General features: G+C 33.6%; 1 protein-coding gene across 4 annotated transcripts in view; it reads right to left on the bottom strand.

Annotated features, from left to right (window-relative positions):
- The window catches only part of LOC143048258 (protein mono-ADP-ribosyltransferase PARP4-like), an 85,928-nt gene that overhangs the window by 49,484 nt on the left and 19,249 nt on the right, over positions 1-17,195 (bottom strand). For all 4 annotated transcript variants that reach the window (XM_076221825.1, XM_076221826.1, XM_076221824.1 and 1 more), the window contains exons 10-24: positions 17,034-17,174; positions 16,373-16,471; positions 15,819-16,002; positions 10,907-11,054; positions 10,308-10,441; positions 9,219-9,443; positions 7,365-7,520; positions 6,962-7,051; positions 3,770-3,907; positions 3,252-3,438; positions 2,842-2,915; positions 1,976-2,163; positions 1,490-1,589; positions 1,023-1,187; positions 211-291 (exon numbers count right to left, since the gene is read on the bottom strand). In XM_076221825.1, the coding sequence (XP_076077940.1) occupies positions 211-291; positions 1,023-1,187; positions 1,490-1,589; positions 1,976-2,163; positions 2,842-2,915; positions 3,252-3,438; positions 3,770-3,907; positions 6,962-7,051; positions 7,365-7,520; positions 9,219-9,443; positions 10,308-10,441; positions 10,907-11,054; positions 15,819-16,002; positions 16,373-16,471; positions 17,034-17,174 (2,110 nt within the window). The remainder of the gene's footprint in view (positions 1-210; positions 292-1,022; positions 1,188-1,489; positions 1,590-1,975; positions 2,164-2,841; positions 2,916-3,251; positions 3,439-3,769; positions 3,908-6,961; positions 7,052-7,364; positions 7,521-9,218; positions 9,444-10,307; positions 10,442-10,906; positions 11,055-15,818; positions 16,003-16,372; positions 16,472-17,033; positions 17,175-17,195) is intronic.

Genomic DNA, 17,195 nt, shown 5'->3' with positions numbered 1-17,195 from the left:
TAACAATTTTATTTTCTCCATTGTTTTCTAAAAAGATTGAACATAAAAATATCAAGTTTATACACATGATATTACTAATGTCAGATCTGAAAGTTAGGATTTGTGTTCAAAGTTTCCAAAATCTATATATGCACTTTAAATGTTTTTTAAATGAGGATACTAACCCAAAGAAAAGTTTTGATGAAATTTCAGTTGTTAAATTATCCTTACCTGCCCTTGTGTAGTACTGAGCTCAGACGTAGAGACAACAGTAGATATTTCTTGGCCACCAATCTCTGCCTTTAAAGTAGCCTGTATAAAAAACCGTAAAACATGGTTTATATGTGTACATATTATATTCATTTGAGGGCAAACCAGTTATATAAATGATAGAGAACATAACCTATCTTTGATCTTTCACATCATTGTATAAGTTCATGGTATATAACTATATACTAAGGCTTTGAAAAAAAACATTTCAAGGGGCATAACTCTAAAACATTGGCAGTCAATATACAAAATGTGCAATAGAATACTGAAGTTAATGGAAAGCTATTTAAAGTTATCATTTTTGAACTATATATCATGATTTGTGAGAAACAAAATAATAACTTTACCTAAACAAGAAATATGTCCATAAAGAATACACTACATATTCATGTATTGTATCAGGGTGATCAATTTACATGTCAAATTTGGTTATAAGTCTGCACAAACATTGGAAAACCCTGTTAAGTTATATGTAATGTTGTTCATGTGAGATCTTTAAAAAGTAATGATTCTGAAAGTGTTTAAACTTTCCATAATGTAACTTTTGTGAATTCAAACTGATGATTCTAAGCACAAAAAGTTACATTTTATTGGCTCCCAACATAGATATAATAAAAAGGGTGAAAAAAAGGATACTTTATTCTTTAGAACAAAAAAAAAGTTAATCTAACAAGAAATCAGTCTGACTTAATAAATAATTGTCTGATTTGTCTTTAAGTTTGTTATTTGTTAATGTATAACAAAACAAAATTGTAAAATGTACTTATAATTACCATTTTACAATTGCTGACAAATCCATATACCACAAGTCTGGAGCCATTAAACAGAGCTGTGATTTGTTGTGGAGCTTGAACTGGAGGAGGAGTATCAAACTGTTGCCAAGCAACTGATACAGAGGTCAACACTGGCTGAGAGGTCTTCTGAATTTGGGATTTTACCTGCAATATTCATACATTATGAATTATAGATCACACAAGTTATGATGTTTTTAGATGACATAAAATGTCATTATCTTTATTTTTACACTGTGTTTTCAGCTTTCTTATTGTATATCAACTGTAAAAGAGTTCTACTGAAAAATACTATTTTACTGATCTTATTTCTTTCTACAGCTTATTATATCCTCTTTTTAATCAAATAAAACTTTAAATAAATCCCACTTAAAAAAAACATAAAACTCTTCTTCAAACATAAAAATAGTTACATAAAAAAAAGCTTCTTTAATAAGTTTATTAACTACCTTGTTTTCCCACTTTGACTTTGCATGAGAATCAAAATATTCAAAAGAACCTGCTCCAAGTCTGGACATAGCCTTCAGCACATGTTTGTTAGCAATGGCACTGAAACAGAACAAGAACATTCATTTATTCTTTCATTCTCTTTAACAAGCAATTAGTATTTATGACAATAGACTTTTTTTTCTTTTTTAAAAATACATACATGATGAAAATATCCAAATTAAAAAGAAATATACATAGCCTTTTAATATATGCTTGTTACCGTAAGGAACATACAATTTTTAACCTCCTAATGTCTATGAGAAATTTCCGCGGGATCTATTAGAAAGGGACAAATGTTATTCTTTTTACATTTCAGCAAGTAACTTTTCATTACTGTAGTAGATATAAATTTAAGTGCCAATCTGCCTAGGAATAAGGCAGTGGTGCAAACATGACAAACAAAAACCTAAATTATCTTTTAATATAAAAGTTTTATTTACAGTTACCTAACACCGAATGTAAAGATTCTTGTGTGCTGACAGTTGTCATGAACAGCTTTAAGAGTAGTCTCCTCATTGTTAATATGACCGTCAGATAATATAAAGACATTTCTCAATGAGTTCTCCGGCTTTAGGAGGAAGAAACTGTGGAGGGGACGATATACCTCTGTGCTACCCATGTTGGCTTGGATATCCTGAAACAAAAAAGACAGAATTAGAGGGAAACAAGCCAAGGTGTATAGAAAGGGATAAGTAATGAGTATGCTTATACCATTTTTAATCTATAAAGATACTTATACTAATGTTAGACGAAGAAGTCTCATCAAGAGTTACTGTAAACAACAGATTGTAAGTGTTTATAATTGCTACTCACTGAATATGAAAACTTTTTCAATATACAGGGTAATCTGTGTTATCTGAAACATTTGGGGACCAGAAAAAAATGTCGGATTGAGCAGGGTGTCGGAATACTCAAGTTTTTTTCTGCAAGGATAGGAATATATTGGGACCATGAAAATGTGTCAGTTAATGCAGGATGTTGGAATACTCAGGTGTGGGATTAGTCAGGTTACACTGTATATACATTATTTGATTGATTGTAGGTTGCTTAACAACGAGTGGCAAATATTTCATGCATATCCAGGATGCTTAAACATGAAATGAAAAGAAAATTACAAATAAAATTTTTACACAGAAAGTATATGAGACATGTTCATCACATTTTAACATTTTTTTTATTTTGCCTTCCCACCAAAAAAAGTTCAGAAACTCTACCCTACCTCTTTCAATCTGTTTTACATGAGAGGCTGCACGTCAAATTTTAGTGCCCTTGATATAATGCATTTTGAACTGAGTTTGAAATTTAAACATACCTTAACAAATTGCTCAGAAATTTTCAGCGTTGACTTGGACTTTTTCTGGCCTGCAGGAAATAATTCTCTGTAACCTGTTTATAATGACAGTTTATAATTACATGTGAAACTTTATAGACATTGTTGTTACATACATGTATATTGTAAATTAATACTAAGGAACAGTTACAGATGACATATTCATAAAGGATGATGCATTGTTATAGATATATTTTTAAAGCTGTGACATAAACCTCTTGCACCTTCTGACATTGACCTCTTGCTACCTATGACATTAACCTCTTGCAACCTTTGACATTGACTTATTGCTACATTTGACATTGTCAAGAGTTTCTCAAGCATAAAATGTAAGTAAGGATGATCAAGACAGTCATATTATCATATCTTAAGACATCTACTCAAGTACCTACATGTGCCAAATACTACAATGTTAAACAGAGTATGTGCTGACAGATGATTCAGTGTTAGCAGCAAAATTTTCTTAGCTTCCTGCAAAGCTTTCCCCTTCATTGAATTTGAAAGGTCAAGGACAAGTATTATCTCTGTTTCATTGTCTTCTGCTGCTTCAAATTCTGGATAAAATGTCAACATGGCTGCCTAAAAAAATGTGAAAGATAGAATGTTTATACCAGCAAGAGTACATAACTCTCATTGTTCCCTTTTTTACCCCCTATATAATTGTTGAAAGGTTACAAAGTATGTTCTCTATATAAAATTTAGATAAAAAAAATTTAACAAAATTTGGTTCTGACAATTCACATAAGTAGTTAAAAAGACCATACTTTTTTTTATCATATGTTTGAAATTATTTACATGGATATTATAATTTATAATTAATGTTTGGCAGTGAATTGACCTTGAAAAAGTAAATAAAGAAATTGTTTTGCACATACTAAACTAGCTATTTCCCCATCTTTTGATAACATACCTCAGTTTGTTTGCCTTCACCATCTACCTCGACCCACATCCTCGGTACATGTATCTCAGCCAGTCCTATCAGTAACTGAAATCCATCAGAAATAGTCTGTCCTTCCACCATTGAAACTGTACATCTTGTAGCTGTACTCTGAAACAAAAAAAACACAAACTTTACTTCATTTCTATATATGCTTACAGAAAATTAATGGGCCCTACTAAAAAGCGCCCGGTAGTGCCCGGTAGAAGAAAAATTGCCCGGGGAAGAAAAAAACAGTGCCTGGGGAAAAGAAAAAGCGCCCCATGTAGAAAAACAGCGCCCGGGGAAAGAAAAGGCGCCCGGGGAAATTTTATAGATATTGTATTGGCATGAGACAACTTTGTGTCGATGAAATAAGTTATGCACATTGATTATTTTTTCTAATTTCAGACAAGTATTTTGCAAATTCAGATAATAGAGATATATAATAAAGCATAAAAACGAGTATGAATGTTTCAATTTTAACAATAATATATGAATACTATTTCAAAAGACAGATAAAAATGAATCGATCACAGTTTATGCTATAGATTTATAAAATGTAAGACATCAAAAGACATGTTTTTTAAGAATGATTTAAAAAAAAAAATGCAAAATCAACAGTGTGTACAGTTAACGATTGTTAAAAAAATGAAAACGGATGTAGAATAATGAAATATTAAAATTCCATAAGCGTACCTTTTGCATTGTCTGAACAGAACGTTTTATTATTTTCTCTTTATTATTTATATAATATATTACAAATCTCATCTCTGTCAATCGTAATAAAGCTGATGTGTATGTGTATTAATCTGACTGGTCATTGGAAAAAAACGCTTTGCATGAATAATTCACATTTTTTGTCTGTGGTGAGGAACATCTCAGGCAAAGTTTGTCAATTCCAGATCGTAGCATCGTACATATCCCCATTTATATAAGGACAAAACAAGCAATGATTTTTTTTCTTCAGGAAAATATTTATTGTTATCATACATATTATTATTTTATTCTCCCAGGCGCCTTTTCTTTTCCCCGGGCGCTGTTTTTTCTTCCCCGGGCGCTTTTTCTTTTCTCCGGGCGCTTTTTCTTCACCCGGGCGCTCCTGGGCGCTTTTTAGTAGGACCGTAATTAATCAATATAAAGCTATATTATTATTCCATTCAATTCATATTTTGTATTTTTTCAAAATAGAACTGAACTGTTAACTGCTGTTGCTATTATCATAATATTCTTTTGAATATCAAACGAGTCAAATTTGGCAGTCTTCAAATATCTATTGAAAATGATGAAGTTAACAAAAACACAATCAAAAAAGCAAATCTGCTGATAAAAAAGAAAGTCTAGATAACATTTGAAGAATGCTATTTGTAAATCTTATGATACTTATGGTTTTCTAATCCATCAAGCTAACCAGATGCTCTGCAGGGCGCAGCTTTATATGACCGCAGAGGTCGAACCCTGAACAGTTGGGGCAAGTATGGACACAACATTTAAGCTTGATCAAATAATTAACACAATATAGGTTTCTGACACAGAATGAATGTGGTCTAAGAACTTAAACTTAAAAACTTAAAAATTTTAAATTGGACATTTACCTATTATGGTCCAATATCCAAAATCTAAATACATGGTTAGATTCAGCATATCATAGAACCCCAAGAATTCAATTTTTGATGAAATCAAATAATGTTCAATTTTAGACCCTTTAGACCTCAATGTGGACCAATTTGATAACCGGGCCTAAATATTAAAAATCTAAATACATGGTAAGATTCAGCATATTGAAGAACCCCATATATTCAATTTTTGTTGAAATCAAACAAAGTTTAATTTTTGACCCTTTGGACCTTAATGTAGACCAATTTGAAAACGGGACAATACTGTGCAATTGAATATTTCTTGCTATTGCGCAAAACTATGAAATTGAAAATATCTTGCTATTGCGCAATGTTGTGCAATTAGATATTTCTTGCTATTGCACAATACTGTGCAATTGAATATTTCTTGCTATTGCGCAATACTGTGCAATTGAAAATTTCTTGCTATTGCACAATACTGTGCAATTGAAGATTTTTTGCTATTGCGGAATACTGTGCAATTGAAAATTTCTTGCTATTGCACGATACTAAATATAATAATTTTGGACCTCGGTTTGGACCAACTTGAAAACTGGGCCCATAATTTAAAATTTAAGTACATGTTCAGATTCAGCATATCAAAGAACCTCAATTTTTGTTCAAATCAAGCTTAGTTTAATTTTGGACCCTTTGGGCCTTAATGCAGACCAATTTGAAAACAGGACCAACAAGAATGTGTCCCCAGTACACGAATGCCCCACTCGCACCATCATTTTCTATGTTCAGTGGACCGTGAAATTGGGGTAAACCCTCTAATTTGGCATTAAAATTAAAAAGATCATATCATAGGGAACATGTATACTAAGTTTGAAGTCGATTGGACTTCAACTTCGTCAAAAACTACCTTGACCAAAAACTTTAACCTGAAGAGGGACAGACGGACGAAGGAACAGATGGACGGACGAACGAACGGACGCACAGACCAGAAAACATAATGCCCCTCTACTATCGTAGGTGGGGCATAAAAATTAAGAATCTGAATACACGGTTAGATTTGGCATATCAAAGAACCCCAATAATTCATTTTTGATGAAATCAAACAAGTTACTTTTGGACCCTTTTGGCCCCTAATTCATTGTCACCAAAACTCCCAAAATCAATCCAAACCTTCCTTTTGTGGTCATAAACCTTGTGTTAAAATTTCATAGATTTCTATTAACTTATACTAAAGTTATTGTGCAAAAACCAAGAAAAATGCTTATTTGGGATCTGTTTTTGGTCCCTAATTCCTAAACTGTTGGGACCAAAACACCCAAAATCAATCCCAACCTTCCTTTTATGGTCAGGTTTATATTTCATAGATTTCTGTTTACTTTTACTAAAGTTAGAGTGCGAAAACCAAATATCTTTGATGACGCCGACGCTGATGCCAACGTGATACCAATATACGACCAAAAAATTTTCAATTTTTGCGGTCGTATAAAAAGGAGCTTGAACATATCAGACATTTCAAAAAACTCAATTTGTCAAAATTTGAAAGCTTTCCATAGCTGAAAAATAAAACCATGCACAGAAATTTTTTTGAAGCAACATAAAGAGAGTTACTTACCTTTTTCATAATTTTATGAGTTGGACATGTTACTGTTCTGATATCAAATGGCATCTGTATTGACACTTGGATGGTACAGCTGTCATCATCCTGTAATACATGTACAATGACAACATACGTGTTTCAATATAACTTTAACTCACCTCTCTGTCCAATATAAAATTCTAAGTGTAAAATGAATTCTGTAGATACAAATAAACTTTCCTGCTATGAAAAACTTAGATTTCACTTTTTTACAAATGGTTTCATTTAATATCATCATCTTCCAAAAATATATCCCTTTACCAGTAGCGGATCCAGAAATTTTAATAAGTGGTGGCCCACTGACTGCTTAAGACGGGGCCTCTCCGGTTACGCTTCAGTGATTTATTATTTTACCCTATGCTATTGTTATCTCCCTTACTTCAGTATTACTGGCTTCCTGTTTCCAAGGAGCCACAGATCCAGGAATTGTGAAGTTGATCAATTCTCCTTCTACTTGTAATTCTGATACATAAGTTATTTTGATAAGGGCCACACACCCTGGTGGCAAATTACCCACACTGACAGTAAATACATCCTGCAAGAAACAAGAAGGATTTATTAGTAACTTTTCTTCAAAAAAAGACACATAACATATAGCCTACAAATTATAACAGTATATCATAAATCTTCAGTTTAATCTTAGATACATGATTTTTTGTATTAGTTGTTAGAAGCTTTGAACTAGCTGTCAGATAACTGCGAGTACTCTCAGATCTGTTCCTTAAATGTCTTTTTGTTGTCGGGATGTACAAGTACTCGGACTACGTCCACTTGTATTTTTGTCCATCTGATGAGTTAAGCCTTTCTCAACAGATTTTTATAGTTCGTTCTTATGTTGTTCTGTTATACCACTGTCCCAGGTTAGGGGAGGGTTGGGATCCCGCTAACATGTTTAACCCCGCCACATTATTTATGTATGAGCCTTACCCAAGTTTGGAGCCTGTAATTCAGTGGTTGTCATTTGTTTATGTGTTACATATTTGTTTTTCATTCATTTTTTTATATAAATAACTTTTATAAGGCCGTTAGTTTTCTCATTTGAATTGTTTTACATTGACATATCGGGGCTTTTTATAGCTGACTATGCGGTATGGGCTTTGCTCTTTGTTGAAGGCCGTATGGTGACCTATAGTTGTCAATGTCTGTATAATTTTGGTCTCTTTTGGACAGTTGTCTTATTGGTAATCATACCACATCTTCTTTTTTACATTCACTATATTAACCCTTTCAACGCTTTACACGGCATATGCCGCGATGACATACGCCGTCCGCCACTGCTATTCGCGGAAAACGGAGGTTGACTGAAAATTTTGAGGACGGAGCCACTGATTTGTGCCAAGATTACATAATACGTTGTGAATGGTGCTATACGCTACGGAATCGAGCAATTGGTGTCTTCTTTATTATATGGCAGATAAAACAACAAAATAGATGAAGACTAAAAGTAGTTTTTATTCCAAATTCAACACAAATGTAATAAATTACACCTTTTACCTGTTAATTACATGAAAATGCAGGTAACCTGATAAAAATTTTACTGAAATAACTGCCCAACATTACAGTTCATACTCTCCTGAGCATTTTTCATGCAATAACTTTCTCTGTATCTCTTATAATAAAAAAGATACAGCAGTCTGAAAAGGAATATACTGTTCTAATGAATGAACACACAAAAAATGCAGCAGCAGCAGCCATTTTTCTCTTTTTTTTGTGTAGCGTTGAAAGGGTTAAGAAATTTGGTGTTCAATTTATATATGTAAAGTTGGCTAACAAATTGATCTGTGCACTGTATTGTAAATGTTTACATGACCTGTGTGTTCAAAAAGATCCTTTAATATATTTGAATTTGATGACACCAAATGTTTTATATAATAATTTAACTCACAGTTGACTCATTAATGTAACCATACACATTAAAAAGGTACAACTATATACTGTTAAAACATTATTCCTGTAGTATTACTAACAGGAGATGTGGGAAAATAGCAACAAGACAACAACAAAATAATGAGTACAATAAAACAAAACAGCAAGTATATAATTCGCTGTTTAAGAATCTAATGCATTCTGGGTAATATTTTCATAAGTGTACACCAAAGCGTCATGATTGGTTAAAAATGTCCTAAATAATTGAAATTAGACCAATGCTGTGGTGTTATTTTCAATGTTGGGTACAAACAATTGAGTAACCCATAGACCTTTAGATTCTGAAACGGCCTATTATTTAACCTACGGGAGTTTCTTCATCCTGATCCATGAGATAAGCTCCATGTCCTTCACTTATTGCCTTCTTGTATTCCTTGTGAGCCGTCTCCTTCTCCTTTACTTCTCCCACAATATGTTTACCGTTGATAAAAGCCTCAAATCCACAAACAGCAGCCATATCATCTAATGGAAACACATACTTAGCTTCTAGAGTAGAGGTACTATTGTTGTGGTACTCCTGTAAAACTACTACCTGAAATATAAAGTATTGTCGGAAAAAATGTAACAGGCTTCCAATACATAAATGGCTTTGAAAGTAGGATTACAGCAAAACAGGTCTAAACAGAACCCATCAAGCCTATTCAGCTTATGAAATTACATAGGTGCATGTTGGGAGTATGCCTTCATAAAACCCAACTATTCTTGAATATTTTCTGAAATACAAAAAAAACAACATTGTTCAATTCAATTTCCTAATTATAACCTGTTGCATAAATGTCTTTTTTTTTTTACAATGGCATTAGTTTCCTTCTAACAGTTTTGCAAGGATTGAATAATAGAATGAAAAGTGATATCATTCCTTTACATGTTTTGGTTACATTGAGATCAATTTCTACTGAAGTCCTGCCTATTTCAGAAAAAAAACTTTTATTCAGAACTTATTCAGATTTTACTACAAATTATCAATTTTTGTATACTTGACTTTTGAGATGTCTGAAAATGTTTAAACAGTCATCAATCTGTGACAGTAAAATCATGAATTATGAATTTGAAAAGTAAAAGTTGGCATTGCAGCCAGTGTGAAAGAGAAACAACTCTTTTGTTTTTTCCATTTGAATGGTTTTATTCTAGTCATTTTTGGGGCCCTATATAGCTTGCTGTTTGGTGTGGGCCAATGCTTCATATTGAAGACCGTTATTTGTTACCAAATTGTGACTTGGATTTGAGAGTTGTCTCATTGGCACTCATATCACATCTACTCACAAACATTTGAAGCCACAATTAATGACATTCCTTAAAGAAAATTGCCAAACAGTATATTGTAGTTTAATTTGTCCAGCAATGTGAATAGTTTTAAAATATTTTTCTATGTTAGGTACTGATGGTATAATCATACCTTTGAGGCCAAGTCCATAAGCTGAGCTCTGATATGGACTGATTTAAGAACACATGATTCTCCTGAGGTAGATACCAATCCTGGCTCTACTTTGTCCATGGGATTCTTTATTCCAGAAACATCTTTTAAATCAACTGAAATATAAAAGAATATTTGGGACAGTTAATGCACACTGCACTAAAGAAACATACAATGAGGTTAAGACTTTACTAAATTATTTTGATTGATAATAAGTTGGTTGGTTAACGTCCATTGGCAAAACTATTTTGAGAGTTATTTAAGATAAGACAACAGTTAAGTTAAAATATTTCTGATATTTAATACTTAAGGATGAAATGATTTTAAGCAAATAAATTATGTTGAATATTTAGTAAATTAATAAAAGTCACAATTGTCATAAGAGTCAGTAAGTATAATGGGACCAAAATGACTATAATGAATACTACCATTAGTTTTAGTCTATTCAGTGAATATGTTCCACAGTCATTTGTTTTTCAATTATATCAAAATTTACTTATGAAATTCACACCAATTGAATAGTTTGAATTTCCTATAATAAGGGTATTAACTGCAAAAGTGATATTAAATAATAATATTACTTTGCTGGTTAACATCTAAATCTACATCTTCTTCCATGGTGAACATTGATTCTATGTTGAACGATTGTTTGATATCCCCTTCCACAGAAAACTCCACTAAGTACTCTACGATCTGCTGGTTTGTATTGTAAATGACATATTCATCATCCTGTATAAATTAAAATAAAAATTGTAACATATAATTAAATTGTACAATATACTGTGGTATGTACACAAAACTTTACTAGGACCGGTGCTGGTGGTTGTCTTGGAATTGCAGAAGGGTGGGAGTTTCTTTGCTCAGCATTGTAGGCCTAACTGTTACCCCTAGAAGAAGAACAACTATAAATGCACTGTTTGCTTCTTGTGCTTTTTTGGTGTGCACCTACTGATTTTGTGTCATGGATGGATAGCCCATATCATTTGTATTGTCTATTAGGAATGTGCTTGTGTCATGGATGGATAGCCCATATCATTTGTAGTGTCTATTAGGAATGTGCTTGTGTCATGGATGGATACTCCATATCATTTGTATTGTCTATTAGGAATGTGCTTGTGTCATGGATGGATACTCCATATCATTTGTAGTGTCTATTAGGAATGTACTTTTGTCATGGATGGATACTCCATATCCTTTGTAGTGTCTATTAGGAATGTACTTTTGTCATGGATGGATAGCCCATATCATTTGTAGTGTCTATTAGGAATGTGCTTGTGTCATGGATGGATAGCCCATATCATTTGTATTGTCTATTAGGAATGTGCTTGTGTCATGGATGGATAGCCCATATCATTTGTAGTGTCTATTAGGAATGTGCTTGTGTCATGGATGGATAGCCCATATCATTTGTAGTGTCTATTAGGAATGTGCTTGTGTCATGGATGGATAGCCCATATCATTTGTAGTGTCTATTAGGAATGTGCTTGTGTCATGGATGGATAGCCCATATCATTTGTAGTGTCTATTAGGAATGTGCTTGTGTCATGGATGGATACTCCATATCATTTGTAGTGTCTATTAGGAATGTGCTTGTGTCATGGATGGATACTCCATATCATTTGTAGTGTCTATTAGGAATGTGCTTGTGTCATGGATGGATACTCCATATCATTTGTATTGTCTATTAGGAATGTACTTGTGTCATGGATGGATAGCCCATATCATTTGTAGTGTCTATTAGGAATGTGCTTGTGTCATGGATGGATACTCCATATCATTTGTAGTGTCTATTAGGAATGTACTTTTGTCATGGATGGATAGCCCATATCATTTGTAGTGTCTATTAGGAATGTGCTTGTGTCATGGATGGATAGCCCATATCATTTGTATTGTCTATTAGGAATGTGCTTGTGTCATGGATGGATAGCCCATATCATTTGTATTGTCTATTAGGAATGTGCTTGTGTCATGGATGGATAGCCCATATCATTTGTATTGTCTATTAGGAATGTGCTTGTGTCATGGATGGATACTCCATATCATTTGTATTGTCTATTAGGAATGTGCTTGTGTCATGGATGGATAGCCCATATCATTTGTATTGTCTATTAGGAATGTACTTGTGTCATGGATGGATAGCCCATATCATTTGTAGTGTCTATTAGGAATGTGCTTGTGTCATGGATGGATAGCCCATATCATTTGTAGTGTCTATTAGGAATGTGCTTGTGTCATGGATGGATAGCCCATATCATTTGTAGTGTCTATTAGGAATGTGCTTGTGTCATGGATGGATAGCCCATATCATTTGTAGTGTCTATTAGGAATGTGCTTGTGTCATGGATGGATAGCCCATATCATTTGTAGTGTCTATTAGGAATGTGCTTGTGTCATGGATGGATAGCCCATATCATTTGTAGTGTCTATTAGGAATGTGCTTGTGTCATGGATGGATACTCCATATCATTTGTAGTGTCTATTAGGAATGTGCTTGTGTCATGGATGGATACCCCATATCATTCGTATTGTCTATTAGGAATGTACTTGTGTCATGGATGGATAGCCCATATCATTTGTATTGTCTATAAGAATGTGCTTGTGTCATGGATGGATAGCCCATATCATTTGTAGTGTCTATTAGGAATGTGCTTGTGTCATGGATGGATACTCCATATCATTTGTAGTGTCTATTAGGAATGTGCTTGTGTCATGGATGGATAGCCCATATCATTTGTATTGTCTATTAGGAATGTACTTGTGTCATGGATGGATAGCCCATATCATTTGTAGTGTCTATTAGGAATGTGCTTGTGTCATGGATGGATACTCCATATCATTTGTATTGTCTATTAGGAATGTGCTTGTGTCATGGATGGATAGCCCATATCATTTGTAGTGTCTATTAGGAATGTGCTTGTGTCATGGATGGATAGCCCATATCATTTGTATTGTCTATTAGGAATGTGCTTGTGTCATGGATGGATACTCCATATCATTTGTAGTGTCTATTAGGAATGTACTTTTGTCATGGATGGATAGCCCATATCATTTGTAGTGTCTATTAGGAATGTGCTTGTGTCATGGATGGATAGCCCATATCATTTGTAGTGTCTATTAGGAATGTGCTTGTGTTATGGATGGATAGCCCATATCCTTTGTTTTGTCTATTAGGAATGTGCTTGTGTCATGGATGGATAGCCCATATCATTTGTAGTGTCTATTAGGAATGTACTTGTGTCATGGATGGATAGCCCATATCATTTGTAGTGTCTATTAGGAATGTGCTTGTGTCATGGATGGATAGCCCATATCATTTGTAGTGTCTATTAGGAATGTGCTTGTGTCATGGATGGATACTCCATATCATTTGTAGTGTCTATTAGGAATGTACTTTTGTCATGGATGGATAGCCCATATCATTTGTAGTGTCTATTAGGAATGTGCTTGTGTCATGGATGGATAGCCCATATCATTTGTAGTGTCTATTAGGAATGTGCTTGTGTCATGGATGGATAGCCCATATCATTTGTAGTGTCTATTAGGAATGTGCTTGTGTCATGGATGGATACTCCATATCATTTGTAGTGTCTATTAGGAATGTGCTTGTGTCATGGATGGATACCCCATATCATTCGTATTGTCTATTAGGAATGTACTTGTGTCATGGATGGATAGCCCATATCATTTGTATTGTCTATTAGGAATGTGCTTGTGTCATGGATGGATAGCCCATATCATTTGTAGTGTCTATTAGGAATGTGCTTGTGTCATGGATGGATACTCCATATCATTTGTATTGTCTATTAGGAATGTGCTTGTGTCATGGATGGATAGCCCATATCATTTGTATTGTCTATTAGGAATGTACTTCATTTGTAGTGTCTATTAGGAATGTGCTTGTGTTATGGATGGATAGCCCATATCCTTTGTTTTGTCTATTAGGAATGTGCTTGTGTCATGGATGGATAGCCCATATCATTTGTAGTGTCTATTAGGAATGTACTTGTGTCATGGATGGATAGCCCATATCATTTGTAGTGTCTATTAGGAATGTGCTTGTGTCATGGATGGATAGCCCATATCATTTGTAGTGTCTATTAGGAATGTGCTTGTGTCATGGATGGATACTCCATATCATTTGTAGTGTCTATTAGGAATGTACTTTTGTCATGGATGGATAGCCCATATCATTTGTAGTGTCTATTAGGAATGTGCTTGTGTCATGGATGGATAGCCCATATCATTTGTAGTGTCTATTAGGAATGTGCTTGTGTCATGGATGGATAGCCCATATCATTTGTAGTGTCTATTAGGAATGTGCTTGTGTCATGGATGGATAGCCCATATCATTTGTAGTGTCTATTAGGAATGTGCTTGTGTCATGGATGGATAGCCCATATCATTTGTAGTGTCTATTAGGAATGTGCTTTTGTCATGGATGGATAGCCCATATCATTTGTAGTGTCTATTAGGAATGTGCTTGTGTCATGGATGGATAGCCCATATCATTTGTATTGTCTATTAGGAATGTGCTTGTGTCATGGATGGATAGCCCATATCATTTGTAGTGTCTATTAGGAATGTGCTTGTGTCATGGATGGATAGCCCATATCATTTGTAGTGTCTATTAGGAATGTGCTTGTGTCATGGATGGATAGCCCATATCATTTGTAGTGTCTATTAGGAATGTGCTTGTGTCATGGATGGATAGCCCATATCATTTGTAGTGTCTATTAGGAATGTGCTTGTGTCATGGATGGATAGCCCATATCATTTGTAGTGTCTATTAGGAATGTGCTTGTGTCATGGATGGATAGCCCATATCATTTGTAGTGTCTATTAGGAATGTGCTTGTGTCATGGATGGATACTCCATATCATTTGTATTGTCTATTAGGAATGTACTTGTGTCATGGATGGATAGCCCATATCATTTGTATTGTCTATTAGGAATGTGCTTGTGTCATGGATGGATAGCCCATATCATTTGTAGTGTCTATTAGGAATGTGCTTGTGTCATGGATGGATAGCCCATATCATTTGTATTGTCTATTAGGAATGTGCTTGTGTCATGGATGGATAGCCCATATCATTTGTAGTGTCTATTAGGAATGTACTTGTGTCATGGATGGATACTCCATATCCTTTGTAGTGTCTATTAGGAATGTGCTTGTGTCATGGATGGATAGCCCATATCCTTTGTATTGTCTTTTAGGAATGTGCAATCTAGGTACTGTGAGCTCATGTCACAAGTATTTCTCCATATTATTTTTTAATATCATTCAAAATTCATTAAAAATCTTAAACATATTGATAACTTTTATTCTACATTTGTTGTTGCAAAGAAGCTACACAAGTAAAAGTATTACAAGGTCATGGTGGACCCCATTTATCAAGAATCTCTTGAAATTTTACATCTTTTCTTGGTGAAAAAAAAAACCCAATGTACTGGTTATATTAAACCATTAGAGGCTTTTGTTATTTGTCTGTGTACCTGAAATTCTGAAGATTGATCTTCTGACGAAGCTACACCATGACAGCTATCATACCCCTCTGGAGGCCCCTGTAGATCTTTGTGGTATTCTGTGAAATCTTTACAGTTGCCAAGGGCAACATTGCTGACTAGCATCATTCTGGTTCCCTTACATTTACTTTGGTCTGAGTATTGTATACTAGTACTGTAATATTAAAATAAATCATATTATGTTTATCATTCTCTGACTTGAATCTTACATTATTTAAGTACTTTATTCATTTGTATATCTTGTTGACTTTCATATACACGAAAGATAAAGAGCTTACCTACTAAAATGTCCAGAACTTTGCAAATTTGAATAACCTTCAAATAACCTTGAATCTAATCCCAAGATAGAAGGAAAATTTTCAGTTACACTTTATTCTCATTTCAAGAATTAAAATAAAGAAAAATTGATTGCCACGCAAATATCTAACATTGAAAACAAAATTGACCACTGAGGTCAACACTATATGACAAAAGTCCATTTTGTTTTACAGAATTTTATTTGAGTTAATTTGACCTCTACATACCTAGCAGAGCTGGCAAAGTAGACACCATTTCCAAGCATTCCTGCATCTGTTCTGGTTCCACCAAAATCATCAACAATTATTTTAGGCAAAAGTAAACCCCTAAAAAAGAAAGATTAATACTTGTCACAAAATTGTGGTATAAAGCAGTTACATCAATTTTGTCATATCATGGTTTTTTTTATATGTATAATCTACAAATGTAATTTTTAATTTAAATATTTTTTCTATTCCAGAAAAAAAAAGGATTGGCTATATCAGAAAATAATAGATTGGTTGTTGGAAGGCACTATATATATTAACACAGACATATTTTTAAGTTTTGTTTTTTTTTTTAAATTATTATGTGCGGGAGATCTTTAAAACATTGCCTTTCAATTCTCTGTTTCAATTTTCTTAGAAATTTTGGCTTTGCAACAGGATGTTTACAACTGAACTGTTGAAAGGCCGAATCTGAAAATCATGCAAATGAACCTGGTTATTTAGTTATCAATCATATTGTGTAAAATTTTAAGAGATTTGGTGATATGGTTCATAAAAATCCCTTAGAAACTAATGAATTATAATATTAAGATAATGAAAAGCAAAACTCTTCAATAGTACATTCAGATTCTACTATGGTCCTATTTATTTGGCCATTTGTGATTAAATTAAAACTTTTTACCTAGATAATATTCCAACAAAGTTCTGAACTTTTGATGCATGAAACAACAACTTCTGAGGTCTTAAATCTTTTCTAAAATTGTCTTCTTCAACTTGTCGATGAACACAGAAAACATTACTAATGCTGATCTCAGGACTTCCTCTGAAATAAAAAATTACTGAT

The sequence above is a fragment of the Mytilus galloprovincialis genome, chromosome 10, assembly GCF_965363235.1.
Source record: "Mytilus galloprovincialis chromosome 10, xbMytGall1.hap1.1, whole genome shotgun sequence".
Classification (NCBI taxonomy): domain Eukaryota; kingdom Metazoa; phylum Mollusca; class Bivalvia; order Mytilida; family Mytilidae; genus Mytilus; species Mytilus galloprovincialis.
This window is presented reverse-complemented; position numbering and strand designations above follow the sequence as displayed.